The sequence below is a fragment of the Syngnathus scovelli genome, chromosome 7 (assembly GCF_024217435.2).
Source record: "Syngnathus scovelli strain Florida chromosome 7, RoL_Ssco_1.2, whole genome shotgun sequence".
Taxonomy (NCBI): domain Eukaryota; kingdom Metazoa; phylum Chordata; class Actinopteri; order Syngnathiformes; family Syngnathidae; genus Syngnathus; species Syngnathus scovelli.
In genome coordinates this window covers 11,839,002-11,857,011 of record NC_090853.1, presented here as the reverse complement: position 1 = coordinate 11,857,011, position 18,010 = coordinate 11,839,002, and the positions used below count along the sequence as shown (strand labels likewise).

General features: G+C 38.1%; 1 protein-coding gene across 5 annotated transcripts in view; it reads right to left on the bottom strand.

The window, feature by feature from the left end:
- zgc:172282 (leucine-rich repeat and fibronectin type III domain-containing protein 1-like protein) overlaps positions 1-18,010 on the bottom strand; it is a 125,134-nt gene that overhangs the window by 21,242 nt on the left and 85,882 nt on the right. The window contains exons 10-12 of one of the 5 annotated variants that reach the window (XM_068651428.1): positions 11,864-11,949; positions 9,405-10,313; positions 5,270-6,056 (exon numbers count right to left, since the gene is read on the bottom strand). In XM_068651428.1, the coding sequence (XP_068507529.1) occupies positions 11,900-11,949 (50 nt within the window). In that variant the 3' untranslated portion in view covers positions 5,270-6,056; positions 9,405-10,313; positions 11,864-11,899. Of the gene's footprint in view, positions 1-5,269; positions 10,314-11,863; positions 11,950-18,010 lie in introns of those variants that run through there. The other 4 variants (XM_068651430.1, XM_068651429.1, XM_049726311.2 and 1 more) reach the window with 4 other exon arrangements.

Here is an 18,010-nt window from a genome sequence, read left to right as displayed (position 1 = left end):
TACGCGCACGTGCTTGTGAGTGCGCACCGAGCTTTCTGACACGGCTCCCGGGAGTAAATGCGCGGACGGGCGCTTCCCCATCTACTGGAGAAACATAGTAATTGCAGGGAAAATGACCCCCCCCAAAAATTAATAATACAATTTATTCAGGGTTGGCGGGCCGGATTAAACGGCCCCGTGGGCCGAATGTGGCCCGCGGGCCGGAAGGTTTGCCCATATCTGATCTAGCCTTATACATTTAGAAACAAAAAAAGGTGCGCAGGCCCAAAAAAAAGTGGACGATAAAAAATCTTTAGAAATCAGGTACTAGAGAAAGTCGGACAAAATCAGCCAGGAAACGTTCTTTAAATGAAGATTTTTAAGCCTTTTTAAAATACACCCAACGGTCAGGGAGACTATTCCACAGTCAAGGCACAGCAGCCACTCAGATGTGGGTTGAGGAGTTGCGCAAGGTAGGTTTGGGCAACACTGTTCAGATAGTGATGAGTGTCAAGGAGGATTTTGTATTCAATTGGGAGCCAGTGCAGAGTGTGCAGGATGGGGATCGTCTGCATCTGTTCTGCTTGATGATCTCTTGGGCGAGGGAAAGATGAAAAAAATCATACTGAGCCAGGTCGGGTGAATAAGGAGGTTGCAATGTTCCACTCGACCAGGAATTGCGCGATTATGAGGAGTGTCGTCATTGTGAGCAGCTCCGAGTTGTCCTGCCACAACTTTCATCTATTTCTCCGCGTTAAATGAAGTGCACAGCACATAATCCCTTTGTGGGTGTGTTGGTTGATCTTCGGCCCACGTTGAAAGGAAAATATTTTTGTAAAGGCTTGAAATATATCTTTTGTGACACTAGTCGTTTTTTTGGTTTTATTTTGGATTACTTGTAGGTCAGTGATAGCTCAGTAATAAGAGACTCAGAGTGAGGTGTTGTTGGCCTTGTTGAGCACTTCTTATCATTTTCATCATTCCATTCTAATCCAATATCTTTTAATGGGTATAATGAATCTGATCAAATAGTTTCATACTAAACTTCAACCTCCACTCATTTACAATTTGAATCAGCTTTTCAATACATTATGATTAAAAATTGACCTACCCTGTTGAAGAAATGAACTTTTAAAATCAACTAACAACTTCTATTTCTTGGAGTTTGTTTGAGAGCTGCAGATAAAAGGCTAAAATTCAGAGAATCAGAAAAGCTCTTCTGGTGGTCTCATTATCTGGTGACATTGAATGATTGATGTGTAGATGGTATACCAGAGATGTGGTCTGTTTCTCAAGATAACAAGATTCAAGGCTTCTGACTATAAATAATTATGTGAATAAGGCTGAGATGACATGAATCCACAGGCAGTACATTTCAATCAACTCCCCACCGCCACATCTAATTGCGTCTCTGATGAGAATGCTGTAATCTCACTCAATGATTATGATCAGAATGTTAAACTTTGATAAGATCATTTTAATAAAACTGTCTTCTACCCACTTTTGGCAAAGTTATTCATTACAAGTGGTGTTTTTAAGTTTTTTTTATTTATTTATTTGTTTATTTATTTGTTTATTTATTTACTTATTTGGTCAAGTGTTACAAAAATCAGACATATATCAATTTATTATACTGTTGTATAGTCTACTTCTGCCTTTTTCATTGACAATTAAAGCTGGCCTTTAATAAGCAATAATTATTTATTTTATTATTGAATAATCCTTCCTTCCCACATTCTGTCATCAGCAATTGTAGCCTAATTCACTTATTTTCATGAGTAGAACTTTAATTTTCTTCAGTTACTAACTGAAATGAGAGTGTTACTGACTGATATAAGTGCAATGCATGTTCTCAACTGATAAACACACGTTTAGTGTTTATCAGCTGAGCACAAGCATATGGGGAGAAAGTAGCATGGTTGGGATCATTGCATGTGCATAACTTGAGTGTGGGAGGAAATTAATTCATTGCCCCAAGTGCCCCCATCCCATAACACCTGTCACTAAGTTGCAGAGTGCTTTTAGCTCACTCACCCACTGAACATCTGCAAACTGAGATAAACCAGACATTTAAGTTGGTGTTATAGTTGAAGTCAACTACTGTGCAACATTACAGCTTTTCAGTTATCTTAACACAATAAGAAAAAAAGCTGGATCGGCACAAAATCTGTGGTTGTCTGTAGTCACGCTCTGCTACTTGATTTGGACTGGGAAGATACGTACATGTTGTAAACATAATACATTTCCATGCCAAACTTTTGTTTTTGTAGAAAAAGGAAAAACTGCCATTGTCAGCACAGCATTTAATCAAATTTAAAGTAACAGTTTTAAAGCATACTAAGTATATTTGACTCTCGTATACTGACTGATAAAGTTAGTGCCTGACCAGCCTCTGACATCAATTCACATACTACATAAATCTTTTCAATCAATTGAATCATGTGGAGAAACTTTTATTTAGCCTTGATAAAGGGCTGACTGTATAATGATTTCTATCTTCTGAAATTCTCTTTGCGATGACAAGTAGGTCACACAATTTAATATTTGATTGATCCCAAGATAGTGTTTAGGGTAAAATCATACATTTACATGTTTTTCAAAACATTTCATGCTTTGGAAAAATAACTTTCAGAGGAATAAAAAAAAAGTCAAATCAAGTTGGGTGATCTCCACCGAAGTAGACATCATCAGACAGCATCAGAGTCCTCAGCGGTATGATGGGCCCAGTGAGACATTGGACTTGCAAATTAGTCTTAGTTTGATTTCCTGTGTTGATTTCCTGTGTTTAGATCTCTTTTAGGGCATATGATGTTTTTCCAATTTCATCAGTCTACAGATTTGGACTCAGCTTGGGTGCACTGCACAACCAGACCATGTGTATAACGCATACTATAAATCAGAATGATAGGTGTAACCATTTGGCATCTGATTTAATCGCGTCATACACTGCAAGTGATGCGTCTGTTGTGTTATGAACATTCAGGCATTGTGCCAACTGGAACAAATTGTGATTCTTTCATTGCTTAACGTCATGACGTTACCCAATGCATGGAGTGAGGCAAGATCATTTGATCTTGAAATGAAGGCTTGCACTAGGGAAAGACATTTGAATTCATTGATTTCTCCGTGGCGTTATTTTACTTCTTTATGGCGAAATTGCCACAGTGTGTGGCTAAGATAGTAGCAATAAATATGGAGGAAGCGCTCCATCTACATTTCATAGGGAAGAATTTGATTAGTAAGCTTAACTTCTGTATAAGTCGCTATTCATGATACTGAGATACTCGGAATGGGCGCTGCGGTGAAGTTTATTACTTGAGAGGCTCTCATTACTCCATGGAGGGATCTAACTGTAAAACAAGCACTAAAAATAACACAGGTTGCCTGTAACAGTAGCAACTTATGATGGTTGACAGACAGGATTGCTAGATTCTTCAATTTTTGTCAGTCTACCAACCATTTGATGTATTTCAAGCAGAAGTCAAAATAAAACTTTTCTTAGTATGTTCCATGCAACCCCACTAGCCTTAAAACTGTAGTCTGATTATCATTGAGTTTGTGGATCATGTATTAAGCAGAAAACAATCTACCAATTTTTATCCATCAAGGGGGGCTGCCATTTTACTATGTACTTGGACTTGCTGTCGACTGAAAATGCCAATCAGTGCCTAAGGGCTCAGGAAACAACCATCACAGCTCAACAGTTATGTGGGTTTTGTCATGTGATATTTCCAAGCTGAGCCCTTATGCACCGTGGTGTCATTTTCAGTTGTTCATGTCGAGCCTGCCATATTATTTACTGCGTTTTTCATGCCTCTTCCAAAGAAATCTACCTCATCCCAGACTACTTACCGTATTTTCCACACTATAAGGCGCACCTAAAAACCTCAAATTTTCTCAAAAGCCGACAGTGCGCTTTGTATATTTTGTATTTTACTGCTACTGGACACAGAATTTTCCTGAAGGAGTAATCCCAAGGGATTAATAAAGTTGAGTCTAAGTCTAAGTCTAAATCTAAGTCTATAATCAGATGCACCTTATATATGGACCAATACTGAGCCACTACAGCAGGCGTGTCCAAAGTCCGGCTCGCTGGCCAAATGTATATATCTTGTATATGGACAAAGTTTTAAAATGGGCCATTCATTGAAGGTGCGCCTTATAATCCGGTGCGCCTTATATATGGACACATTTTTAAAATGGGCCATTCATTGAAGGTGCGCCTTATAATCCGGTGCGCCTTATAGTGCGGAAAATACGTTACTTGGACTTGTGGCTGTTATTCCATTTTTTCCCACTAGTATCATTATTCACAATTAATCATGGACTGTGGAGCACAGATGTCAAATTCAAGCCCCAGTGTTTGCGTTCCTCCATCCCCAAACTAATGTACCACAATCATTTTCTTTCTATCTGCTTCAATATCGAACCACCTTCACCTCATTTTGTCAATTTACGCACATTAACAGATTTTATATTTGTACTGTCAACAGTGGATTAAAATGATACCTGATGACTGAAGGCAGTGCCAAGACCAAGAATAAATTATCCCTACTGGTGATTGAAACATGAAAAAAGTAGAAAACTAGAAAAGAAAGTCAATTAAAGAAGGAACATGTGGCAGATCTATTGTTGTTTCGCATCTTCCAACTTAGGAGAAGTCAGGAAAGGAGTAGAAGGGAGTTGTGTATTGTCACACTGACTTCCTATTAAAGTTGCAAAGAAAATGAAGCGGGGTGAGAGATGAGGAAGAATGAGGCGGAATCACACGAAGGGCTGAGGGGAATAGATGAGAGAATGAGAAGATTATAGGAGCAGAGCGGATGTAGTGTTCGGCTACAGATTTAGGCAATGTTCACAGGAGTCATTAGCACCTGTGAGGAAGATAATGAGGAACCCACATGACAGCATCATGTTCAATAAAGGCGAAATGCATATTGCCAATTTTAACAACAAAAAAATAAAATGAAATTCATATTTTATTAACAATTTTTGCATTGGGAGATATTATGCTGTCCCTGGCCAAATATTCTTGTATTAGACCACAAGTAGACTTAATGAAGTGGCTGCACATCGAGTCTAGGATTATTTTCGTATTCAATCCCTTTGAAGTATATCTTAGATTTAAAAGTATTTTTTGGTAAGGTGAGGAAAATGTAGTTCCTGATTGATACAGACTTGATCTGCCAGCAAAATAACATCCATCCGTTATCAGAACTTATCCTAATAAGAGTTGCGGAGGACCTACAGTTAATACATAATTATCAACACAAGGCAAGCATGTACTCAATTGGAAAAGTCCACACTTTTTTTATTAAAATATTCACACACCATAAAAATTACATGTACAAAACTATAAGATTTGAAATTGCTTTATATACACATACAAAATATAAAGACCAAAGGGGGGGGGATACACATAAGGGAGGCATGTTGGTAAGGGTGTGGTCTTGTTGTGCGAGTCTCTTTCACAAGAGCCTAAAAGAATCAAGGTTCTCCTTTTGGAACAGGTATCCTTCCAAAATGAACAGTAATGACGTTGGTGATAAAACTCATGACCAAAATTTCAATGGAGACAGACGTGAGCGGTAAATATCAGCGACAGTACTTCTTGATCATAAATTCCACTTGCATGGGCCAAAGCATGAGGAAGATGAAAGAGATGCTATTGATGGTCCAGCTCCAAGACACACTAATGGAAAGCTCTCTCAGAGAAATCAAATGAAACGCAAGTTTAGACTTCAGGTAATTCATGCTGGGCACACACTCCAATCTATAGTAATAATAATGATGTGATTAAGATGGAAACGGAGCTGGGACCAGCGCAAACAATGTTGTAAACAATTTGCAATCTTATATTCTCACACCACATTTGTCCTGCACATGAAAAATATTCAACATCAGTGAATGACAGTTGAGCTAAGGGTTAAAAAGAACCGTGATAGATGATGCAAGGCTGTCTTTTTTTCTTTTTCTTTGTGTGTGTGTGTGTGTGTGTGTGTGTGTGTGTGTGTGTGTGTGTGTGTGTGTGTGAGAGAAGAACTGTGCTTTTATCTTCAGACATGACAGATCTGGGCCTGAAAAGAGAAAAATATGATATAAATAAATGAATATTGTTCTGTCATTTAATCCAAGGTACATTTTCTGCTCCCTACCACAAAATAAAATAAAATTGAATATTAACAATGTTGACGATAACTTGGCACATACTTTGTGTGTGTGTGTGTGTGTGTGTGTGTGTGTGTGTGTCTGGTACTGTCTGTATAATAGTAGAACATGAAAACAAATGTAATGAACAAAATCATATATATAAACATATTAATACAAGCTCAGTATAAAAAATATGAAAAACTACCAAATAACATTTTTACCAAGAATTTGCAAAGGTCCACAACATGAATAATTGGAAATTGTCTTTTTTTTTTTTTTTTTAGCATTTTGCAATAAATAAATTAACTATATTTATTTTTTTGCTCCTGGACATTGGTTAAATGCTGCCCCCTCTGCAGCCCAGTGGACAGTCATTAAATAACATCTCACTGTAGCTGAAAAAAAAAAAAAAAAAAAAATCTGCTTTGCATCGCAGCCATAACTTTGCCGAGTTGCTTCACTGCTCACAATCGCTTCAATCACATCATAAAGCTTGGATTCATATTTCCCATTGCTTTGAATCATTTTCTTCTAGCTCAGTCCATCTTCAGTCATCACGTCACACCAGACAATATCTCCGTTTTCCGCAGTAACACTGCCGGAATCTGTCTGGCTCTTTTATTACTTATCAACATTTGGAGCGTGTGTATTGTCTCCTTTTATGTGTCCAGTTTCTTTCTCATCCAAGGTTTATCCAGTGTTGTCTTTGCAATCTCCCTCCCTTACATTTGACATCTTCATGTCTTTCTCATCTTCAGCATTTCCTGTTTCAGGACCATGTGAAAATTATTATGAAGTTTTATTTTCTCAGTTACCTTGCCCACATCCCACTTGACACCAGTCCAATTGTATGAAGGTATAACGAATTTGATGATACAGCGCCCCACAAAAAAGAGACACTCGCCAGAACAGGTAACCTAATTTCCTTATCCAGCTTGGCATTTTATTTAATGCTAAACTCACCATTATTTGCCTAATGTTCTAAATCTGCCACACCAATAGGACACCAGAGAGCATGTGAGCACTTTAGCACTCCATTTCCAAATGCTACTGCAATCTCATCATTTTATCCCACTCATAAAAAAATACATAGAATCTGCATAAATGCCATTCTTCTAATTACAAAACATAAGTTTTAGTAATGGGCCAGACCAATCCAACTGACAAGTACACGCATAACTACTGAAATTAATATAAATTAGAGGATGAAATCAGAGATTCATCACTCTGAGCAGATATTTATTGAAAGAAAAAAAGTATTTTGAGGGATAAGGCCTTAAAAATCATTGCATTCTGTAGGATTAGCTACGTGATGCAAATATGTATTCCCAATAGTGATGAAATGGTTGCATATTAAAAACAAAACAAAAAAAACAGTAGTTATTTTATTATTCAATGCTGTTAAAAAATTTGCATTTATTTTCTCCAAGGTCAGGTTAATGCAGGAGTCTCAAACTCACAGTCCGGGGGACATTCGTGACCTGCAAGTTGAGTTTTTATGGCCCGATATTTGACATCAATGTTTGATGTTAGTCCACCCCTGGGTCTTTCTTGCGTGTGTTTAATCACATTTAGGCTACCATATCTTAGGCTCATGACAGCATTTAGTGAAACGTAATTCTGAAGTGTCCCCCATCACCCAGCCCCAATCCTTTCTTCAAAACCTGCTGTGAAGACAGAAGGTTGGCAATGAGAACTGCCAATTTGAAGGGAAGCAGGAGATGGAATGTTATTTTGTTGAGCACAGTACAGTATGTATTATGTCATTTATTTTTCCAGAACAGAATATATCTCACATCCCTATACAACACACATTAGTCCTTCGCTCCATTTTCTACGGCCTTATCTTATTCCCTTTTGTTAGTTTTTGCTTCTCAGTTCCTATCCTTCTCTTGCTTTTTTTAATCCTACTTTGTCCCTCCCTCTTTCCTGATTTTCATTAAATAAAGCTTCTTATCATGTTCAGCTTTCCACCCATAGTCTCCTCCTCAGCAACACAGTTTAATCCATAAAGCCATACTTCATTATAAGATATGACTGGAACATAATGTACAGTACATGTATTTCATTTTTGTGTTGCCCGAGGTGGGGGTGTCATATAGATCTATAATGAGCAAGTTTGTCTGCATAGTTTGTAGATCAGCCTCACTCAACCTGTGTGTTTTAAACCCTCTCCTGCTTTCTCAGCGTCTATTTAACATCGTTTACAATCAGATGAGTTGTTTCCTCTGTGGTTTGTGTCATATATTTCTTAGAAATATTATCTCAGCGGTAAAAGACACTGTTTTGTTGTAAAAACATGTCTATTTCTTTTGGAGTTTTTTTTTTTCCCCCTTCTACCTTACACCCGCATCATTAGTGTCATTAAGTATATTCAAGTGTGACATCAGCTCTGGTTAGATAGCTGCTGCTGAACGGCTGGATGGAAAACGATGTGCAAGTGCCCAATGTCATATGCACATTTGTACAAACAAGTGTCAATACGAGTGTATAAGGTGTCTGTTTGTGTAAAAGCTAAGTAATGTATGCATGGTCACGTTCATCCTCACCTGAGCCCCCTCAGCCATGGGATGTTTTATGATGTGCAGTTTTGCCAATCAGACCACATGGTGAATTGAAGACCATGAAAGGGCTTTAGCATACTGTATTTTCCGGACTATAAGGCGCACCGGACTATAAGGCGCATCTTCAATGAATGGCCCATTTTAAAACTTTGTCCTTGTATAAGGCGCACCGGACTATAAGGCGCACCATTCATGCATCATGTCAGATTTTTAATCCAAATCAAATCATTCTCCATTTTATCTTTTTTATTTCAATTTCAGACACAACAAATTACTTTATAATCACAAAATAATGATCCATAGTCTTTTTGATTCAGTCTTCAGCGGGCCACTTATGATTGATTTCATGACACAATGCTTCTGGCCAGCTTAAATTTAGAAATTTGGTCCATATATAAGGCGCACCGGACTATAAGGCGCACTATCGGCTTTTGAGAAAATTTTAGGTTTTTAGGCGCGCCTCATAGTCCGGAAAATTCGGTAGTTCATCACACCAAATTTTATGTGAAAACAAGCCTAATGTCTTGAATTGTTATACAATTGTAATGTGTGTAATGTATGTTGAAAAATAAATTATGTGATTGTAAGGTAATACAGTATGAAGAAATAAATAATTGAAAAAAGTGTGTGACGAGCATACAGTATATCAGAGATCCTTGAGTCTATGGGTGACGCATTTTCTCAGTTAAAAATAATTTGGATATTACTTACCTGGACTAAAAGGGACCCAGAATCTTGCAAGTGAGCATTGGCGGTCCTTGCCAGTCCAATCCAGTGGAATTCAGGAGGGCCAGGTGAAAATATTTTGAACTGGCACAAAAGATGGTCTGCATGGTCTAGTCCGGTTTTGTTTGTACCAGATTAGTGACAGCACATTTTGAATACACAACCAGGACCCAGGGAAGGCTTCACTTTCTCTAGAGTCAAATCTTCATTCTTTATGAACTGTCCGGAATGAACCACTGGATACGAGGGCTGTGTCAAAGTTGAAATCCATCTCACAGCAGCACATCTGTGTTTTGCAAAGTTGCATTAATTCACTTGATTAAATAGAAGAAATAAATGTTGATTTTGCACTTGTTAGTTGCAATCTGGGTTATTAAATATTGTGCAGTTTATATACCCAAAACACCAGTGCTCAGCATTTGTAGATCCAAGTTGAAGGGGATTCTGAAGGCGGCCCATCTACTTGCATCATCTCCTTCTTATTTGTCCGGTTGGAGAAGAGATCATTTACAGTGTATCCAGTATGTATTTTATGTCAATACATATTTGTATGCTTCTCAGTTCTTGTTTTTTTGTCATTATCCAGTGCAGCATCAACTTCGACTGCATCTTGTATTTAAGTAAGGAAAATCCCACATTTATGAGTGCAGAATGTGTTCCATTAGAAGTGATCGTGATGATACTATCTTGCAGAAAGTGGTCAATCACCATTGGCAAGCACTTAAACAATAATCCAACCCAGAATTGAGAACCATGATAATGAGAAAAAGGGTAAACCAGATGGAAAGACAACAACGAGTACAGGAAACAAGATAAACAGGACAGGGGTGATGTCTTCTTGGCTTTCTCCCGCGGTGGTTGAATTCAACACTTCAGAGCAAAAGGTTCAAGGCTCTAGAAAACAGAAGAAATGACAATGGTGAGATTTTAATGTAGGAATCAAATATTTTTGGGGTATGTACGTACGTACGTATAGGGATTGGAATCACAAGAAGAATACATTAGATGCTCTAAGTATCAGTAAGTAAGGAAAAACTTTGGATAAAAAGGGAATAGAAAGTCAAGAAATTACAATACAGTAACAGAGGAAAGGGAACATTAGTTAAATGTGCCAGAATCTGCTGTATTTTAGATTTCCAGCCATTCTAGAATTGGTCCTGGCAGAGAACAAAATGAGATAAGCTATCAAGTCTGATTCTAGAACTGTGCTTCAAATTATTTTGGAAACCATGGTATTCAAACTGTGACCCCCTTTGTCTGTCGGTCAAATTGGCATTTGTCTCACTCGGTTATTTCTTTGTCATGACATTCTCCGTCAGGGGTAATTACTCGCATCAGTAGTAGAATCAATTATATGCAGTACCTGTTTTTACTATTACCATTTTTTTACCTTTACTTTTGTTTGATATTGTCAACTTAGAAAAAGGAAGTAAAGGCAATATCCTTGAGAAGGATGAAGCGCTACTTTTCTCTGGCAGATTATTGGAACATATGTTATTGGTAATGTGTGTGTTTGTCAGAACATTCTTAACTACATTTGCCTGAAGGAATATTTTATACAAGCGTTTATGTAGAGCTTATGCTTCAAGTGTCAGCTAAATAATGAAGCAGCATATTTGTAATGAGGGGTCATTCTTTATTCATATATCACAACCTCAGCACATCTCTGCTGAATTGCGTGTCATCACCCTCCAACCGACCACCTCTATCCTTACCTGCACTACGCTCGCAAAGTAGGTGAAAAAATATTTAGCACAGAGAACAGGGAAGAGTATGTGTGACAACAAGATGGATGGCAAGGACAAATTTAATGCAGAAGGCTTGAAGAAGTAATATAGGATTAGGCATTAGGTAATAATTTGCCGCAAGCAAAAATGCACAGCAGTTCGAAGGTTGAGAACTGTAAATAGGTGCAATTATAAAAAAAGTTGAAAAAAACAAACAAACCATAGCACGATACATGGGAAAGAGAAGGCGACGATGCGGGAATCAAAAGGCTAAAGAAAAGGCTGCAGGCGTAGGGAGTATGAAAGGAACAATTCACCGAGAAAATATGACCCTCAAGTTTGATCTTTTTTTTTTTCATTTCAATTTTCACAGGCTTTGAGGAATCTGACACTTTGCTTAAACTTACTAAAATTAAAAGAATGTTCTTATTAATCACCCTGTCTGTTCTTTTTGTTATTATAATTTCTAGAAAAATAATCCTAATTGAAACACCTTCAACTTGGATGATTAGACCTCGACCACTACATTTGATTATGATAAAAAAAAAACTCCATACTCGAAATACCTTTAGTAGAGTAGAAAAATATACATGGACAAACAAGCTACTATACACTGTAATTTGCAAAAGAGATACAAACTTTTGGGTCAGAGGTAGGTAATATCCTAAAATCATTGGATGAGACTCGGTAGATGCTAAAAATCATGTCGATCATTACTCTTTGGAGCCAAGTCATTGTGAGGCCAGGCGACTGTCAGATCTTAAAATTTCTCCACTCGACACTATGAGGCCGTCCTTCGTCTGCTGGTGGAAGCATCAGAGACATGGAGAAAGAGAGACGGAATCAGCAGCAGAGACAACAAACTAGAAAACAGTGAAAATCCAGACAGAGGGAAATCAAGAGTAAATGAGAAACACAGCAGGAGGCTCAAAAGGGAGATGCATTCACAGACACAGATGGCAGTAAAGAATGAAGCCAGGCATGAGGGTTGACAGCAAAAGGAGTGATGGTGTTTTAAGGCACAGCAGAAAGACAGGTTCCAAGGTCACGAGTGGGCCATGGGGATAGCACAGATTGATTTCCACAAATAGTCAAACACATTCTCATGTGGAAATGAACTATTTTCCTATCTTGGCTAACCTTGTGGGAGGATGCACTGTTGCCCTTGCTTAAGGCGGTTAATCCTCACACATTACATCTTTCAAATGCATTCACAGACCTGCAGGGTTTTGGTGGATGACCCTGACATTTTTATGCACACACAGATTTCCACTTCACTAGAGAGAACATTACATTGACTTCCCAAGGGGAACTTTTAACCCCTTAAACATGAGGGATTACACAGAGCACGCTGTTCAGCCCCAGTTGGAGATTTGGTGAATGGATTGTTTAACACAAACGGTGAACAGATGTCCCATTTGGTTGACTGGTCTTAAAAGCACAACAATTAATTGAGTTAATTGTGTGTCAAGTTTTTACTGTAATCTGTAATCCTAGTTATATCGTCTCTCTTGTTTCATATTCAGGCTGATTTTAATGGTGACTCACATTACAGTAAAAAAAGACAATTATTACAATTTAGCAACTTTAACTACAAGTCATGATGCAAAGGTTCCCTTTGGCATGGAAGTACCTTCCATCACTGCTCCCCAACCTCTAGCCCTGTAGCGATCCATGGGCCACTTCGGAGCGGGCTGCGGCGGCCCGTACAGATGAAAGAATTAAAAAACCTTCATCATCATCGACTGAGTTACCGTAATTTCCGGACTATAAATCGCGTTTTTTTTCATAGTTTGGGTGGGGGGGCGACTTATACTCAGGAGCGACTTATATATGTTTTTTTTTTTTCACAAATTTTTACTTGATCATTAAGAAATCACTTACAAGTATAGTTGACCACTTCCCATGTTATTTTTAGTATAGTTGATCACTTCACATGCTTTTATATCTTTATCTTGAACATATTCAAAACATAAAAAATAGAGAAAACATCAAATAAAGCAATTAACACTTTAAAGCACCATATCCAAGTCCACTGTCTGCTGTATGTACACTTGCTCCATTTTTGCTCCTCTTATATTTATTATTATTATTTATTATTATTTGTTTATTTATCATTTATTCAACATTCTTATTTATTCATTGTTTGTGCCTTCTTGTTTTTTTTTTGTGTTGCTTGTATGCATATGTGTACTATCTCACCGAGGGATAGTGGAAACGTAATTTCAATCTCTTTGTGTGTCTTAGTATATAAAAAAATAATCGACGATAAAGCAAACTTTGACTTTGATAAAACAACCCAAAAAAAATTATATTTTCAGACGAAACTGGATGAGGGCGCTCTAAATTTCACCGTTGGCCGTGACTCATCAACTGGGTGGGCTTAAAAAAAATGGCACCAAAAAGAAACTCATATTTTGCAGGTTACAAACTTCAAGTTGTAAAATATGCAGCTGAAAACAGTAATCGAGCAGCAGAAAGAAAGTTTGGAGAACCGTGATGTACCAATGGATTACTATTTCAAGTGACGTCAGTAGCGCGGCGCGGCGGTTGTTTACATACAAACGTGCCCACATAAGGACTACCGGCATCATTAGCGGTGATCATTTCTAAGTGACACGGAGGACAAAGAGTTTGAAGGAATTAAGGATTCGGAGTGACATAGAAGGTTTGAAAAACTATTATGGCTTTTACGCACGCCCGGTCCTACTCTACTGAGTCGGGGGCCGGCGCTCGGCCGAGTGGCTGTCCGCGAACGGTGCGCGGGGCTCGGACATGGCCATTACGCACGCCCGGTCTGTCTGGAAGTCCACGCCGCCACACGCTTGGAAGTTTGTTTTGTTTAATAAAGAGCCGTTTACCAAACCCACGTCTATCCTTGTACTTTGTTAACGCTACAATATAGTTATATAGTAGATCTGTGGAATAAAGACGAGGCTGACGTCAGGGCGCACGCGCGGCGATGTTGACAAAGGGCGAGGAATTTGATCGATGGATTTAATGGAATTAAAGTGCACGGATGGTTTGATAATATTATTGGCTTGTATTATAGTTATTTGAAATATAGTTTATCTATCATTATATGAGCCTGTGGAATATTTTGAAGTGCAAGCGCCCTCAGCCGTGCGCACCCATTGTTGACAAAGAACGATCGATGGATTTAATGAATTGGAGTGACACCGATGGTTTTATAAACATGTTATTCATGTAATAGTTGTCCTTAATCACTCTATAATTTACGTCAGGCCCGTTCTCAGCTCTTTGTTTGTGTTTGTCACGTTAGCATACCTATCGTTTAGCCTGTTGTTGCTATTTAATGAATTGGAGTGACACCGATGGTTTTATAAACATGTTATTCATGTAATAGTTGTCCTTAATCACTCTATATGTTACGTCAGGCCCGTTCTCAGCTCTTTGTTTGAGTTTGTCACGTTAGCATACCTATCGTTTAGCCTGTTGTTGCTATTTAATGAATTGGAGTGACACCGATGGTTTTATAAACATGTTATTCATGTAATAGTTGTCCTTAATCACTCTATATGTTACGTCAGGCCCGTTCTCAGCTCTTTGTTTGAGTTTGTCACGTTAGCATACCTATCGTTTAGCCTGTTGTTGCTATTTAATGAATTGGAGTGACACCGATGGTTTTATAAACATGTTATTCATGTAATAGTTGTCCTTAATCACTCTATATGTTACGTCAGGCCCGTTCTCAGCTCTTTGTTTGTGTTTCTCACGTTAGCATACCTATCGTTTAGCCTATTGTTGCTATCGTTTAGCCTGTTGTTGCTCGTTCAGGACTATTTTTGGTGTGGGATTTTGTCGAATAAATTGCCCCCTAAATGCGACTTATACTCCGGAGCGACTTATATATGTTTTTTTTCACTTTTTGGGGCATTTTATGGCTGGTGCGACTTATACTCCGGAGCAACTTATAGTCCGGAAAATACGGTAGATAGACTCCTGCTCATCCACACTGACATAAGGGGTCAAGGTCTCAGGTGCCTCCTTTATGCTTTGTTGGGGAGTTACTCGACGTATGCTTAATCAGGAAGAGGCCTCTGGGTAGAACTAACATGCTGCAGGGTCTATACCATGATATGCTTGTTCTCAATGTTGGGTCTCATTTTTGACAACCGCAGGCCTTTAATGGGGATCTGTCTTTTTATCTGTCACGAGCTGCGCTTTTCAGTCACTCTGATTGTAGCTCCCTCTGATCAGATCAATGTTTCCTGTCTCCGCAATGCAGCAAGGAGTGAAATGTATCACAGACGCATTACACACCCCAAAAAACCTAAATGTCTCTCTTCAGACACATTTGCGTCTTACTCCTCCATATGGTTTGCCCTAGAAGTGCCAAACAATGATTGTGGGAGCAAAGCAAAGCAAAGCAAGGAAGGCAAAGGACACCTGTCACTTGTTTGAGTAGCAAAAGCTAACAAAATAATTGTTGTGCATGTCTCTAGTGTGCAGACAGCTCGTTGGATGTTAGTCTGACTGACAGTCTTCAGTCAGGTTTGGTATCGAAGAGGCTTAGGGCAATTAAAAACTACAGTAGTTGTTTTGTTCAAAAAGTGAAACAATGATCAGTAGCATAATGAAATGTATTCTTTTTCATATTTTTGAGTGAAATTCTACCCTGTTGTACTTAGAATGAACCCCCAAAACATTTACCCTTTAGGGGGCCAATTTGGCTAACAACTTGAACCACTTGCTGAAGTATTTCACTGCACATGGTTTCAAAGGTGAAACAGATAACAGCAAGTTTTAATTTGCCATCCAAATAATCTTATTAAAAAATGCAGATTCTCACAGACTGTATGACTGAACACACCGAGTGTCTTGGTCAATTAATGGTTATAATTGCCACACCGATCTGACAGAGTTCATGAAGGTCAAAACTTTCCCTGAACTAGATGAGTAAGCCGCCATGTTATCTCCCCTCTCCCTGTATCATTATCATACGCTCAATGACATCTCATTTCAACCCGCTCATAGAGGCTAATTGAATGACTTTCCAGACACTGATAACATATTTCAACTTTGGCTGTTTAAGCCCAATGTGTGAAATGATGTCTCCATTTATTCATTCTAATTTCCTGAGTAGATTGCAGTTGCAATGGAAGTCTACTGGAGCGAATTTAGTTGTGTGAAAGTCTGCTATGGCACTACTGAGAATTATAAATAACCTTCCCGAGCATGTTTGAGTGTGTGCATCCAGAGAACAAGGCAGTCATCACAAAGTTTTATTAGCCTTAGAATAGCCTTTTCTTCCCATGATTAGGTTGCTTAATTGAACAGTTTTAGTCCTGAAATTTTAACTGTGGTCCAGAGTCAAGTAGAGAAGGTTTTATTTTATTTTTAGTCTGTGATCCAAGTCTGCAGCATACATATTGGCAGAAAATACATTTATAATATGATTTGCATGAAAAAATATAACCTTTAAAAATGTGATTTTTGAAGACTTCACAAACTTTATATAAGGAAAATGAAAGTTTTAATGGCTGAGTGAGGTAGAAGTTTCTCCTAGTGAAAGATTATGGCATCGTATATTGGAATGTACCTGTCAGAATCCTTTTTCTAAAATCATTTGTGTGGCTGAATTCACTTGAAAAATGACCTTAAGTGACATCCCTTCTTGGAGAGCTTTCCTCAAGTTTTAGAAGTGTTTTTCTAAGAATTTTTGACGTCACACACTAATGTTGAACACATTGTTCTTGAGGTAATCTAAAAGCCATAAAAAGTCTAGACGTCACTAGCAACTGACTTGTTTTGGGACACTTGTTGGCAGGCACACTGTGTGACTATTCAAATGGAAAATGGGCAGCTGTTTGATTACTTTGGATGAAGGGTTAGCCACACATATTGGCTGTGGACCAGTACAACCACATCCCATTATTTGTCTGTATATTTTCTCTCACACACACACAGCAGGCACTCGTACCAGATCTTTGGGGAATTTCAGAGCATGCTACAACCACCTGCATGTTGAATGATAATCAATAACATAAATATGCAACATTCTTCACCCAATGTGATATAATTCTCTATTTAAAGTGCACAGTGAAAAGATTTTTCTCCACTGTTGTTAGTTACTGTTTATATATTTTATTGAAGTGCCACAAGAGCGCTATGAGGAAATGAGAGTTCAAAAGACTGAATGGAAGCCTCGAGCTGAGAGGATGTGAACGATCTGAAGGTAAATTTTAACCAATATCACTGGGGAAAATTGGTTCACGACTGTGCTGAACATAGGCCTTTAGTCATTTGTACACCTTGGAAATTTTTTTGGGGGGCTGAAATGTGACAATATAATTTGAATATATCAGTGTTAGCGAGGCATGGCTGAATAAAATATCTTGGCCAAGACTTGTTTATGTCACTCAGTCACAATTGTTCCTTTGTGCTCCTTATCCGAAGTAACACAATCTGAGGCATTTTAGTATTCACTTGTTATACTTGTTTAGTTTAAAAAAAATATATATATATATATATATATATATATGTAGAATTGTCATTGCAAGGCTGTTTTTTCTGCAGACAAAGCAAGCCAACTTTTTTGTTGCTATTGTTTAAATCCCACCGCCATCATTATCCACTCATGTATTGTTTGGTTGTTTTGGTATTGGTTACCTTGTTTCTTGTGTACATTGTTACCCAGGAGAGGTTCACTTAGACTCACTCCTACAGATTCCAAGGCTGGAATTATACAGATATCACTTGAGGGAGCAGAACCTAAACACTACACGCAAACACATGTCGCTCTGAGGAAGGTTTGAGTGTTTACAGCAAAAATGACTAGGAAGGTAAACAAAATTCTTTTTAAATAAAGATATGTGCAAATTACATTTTTACATTAAATTT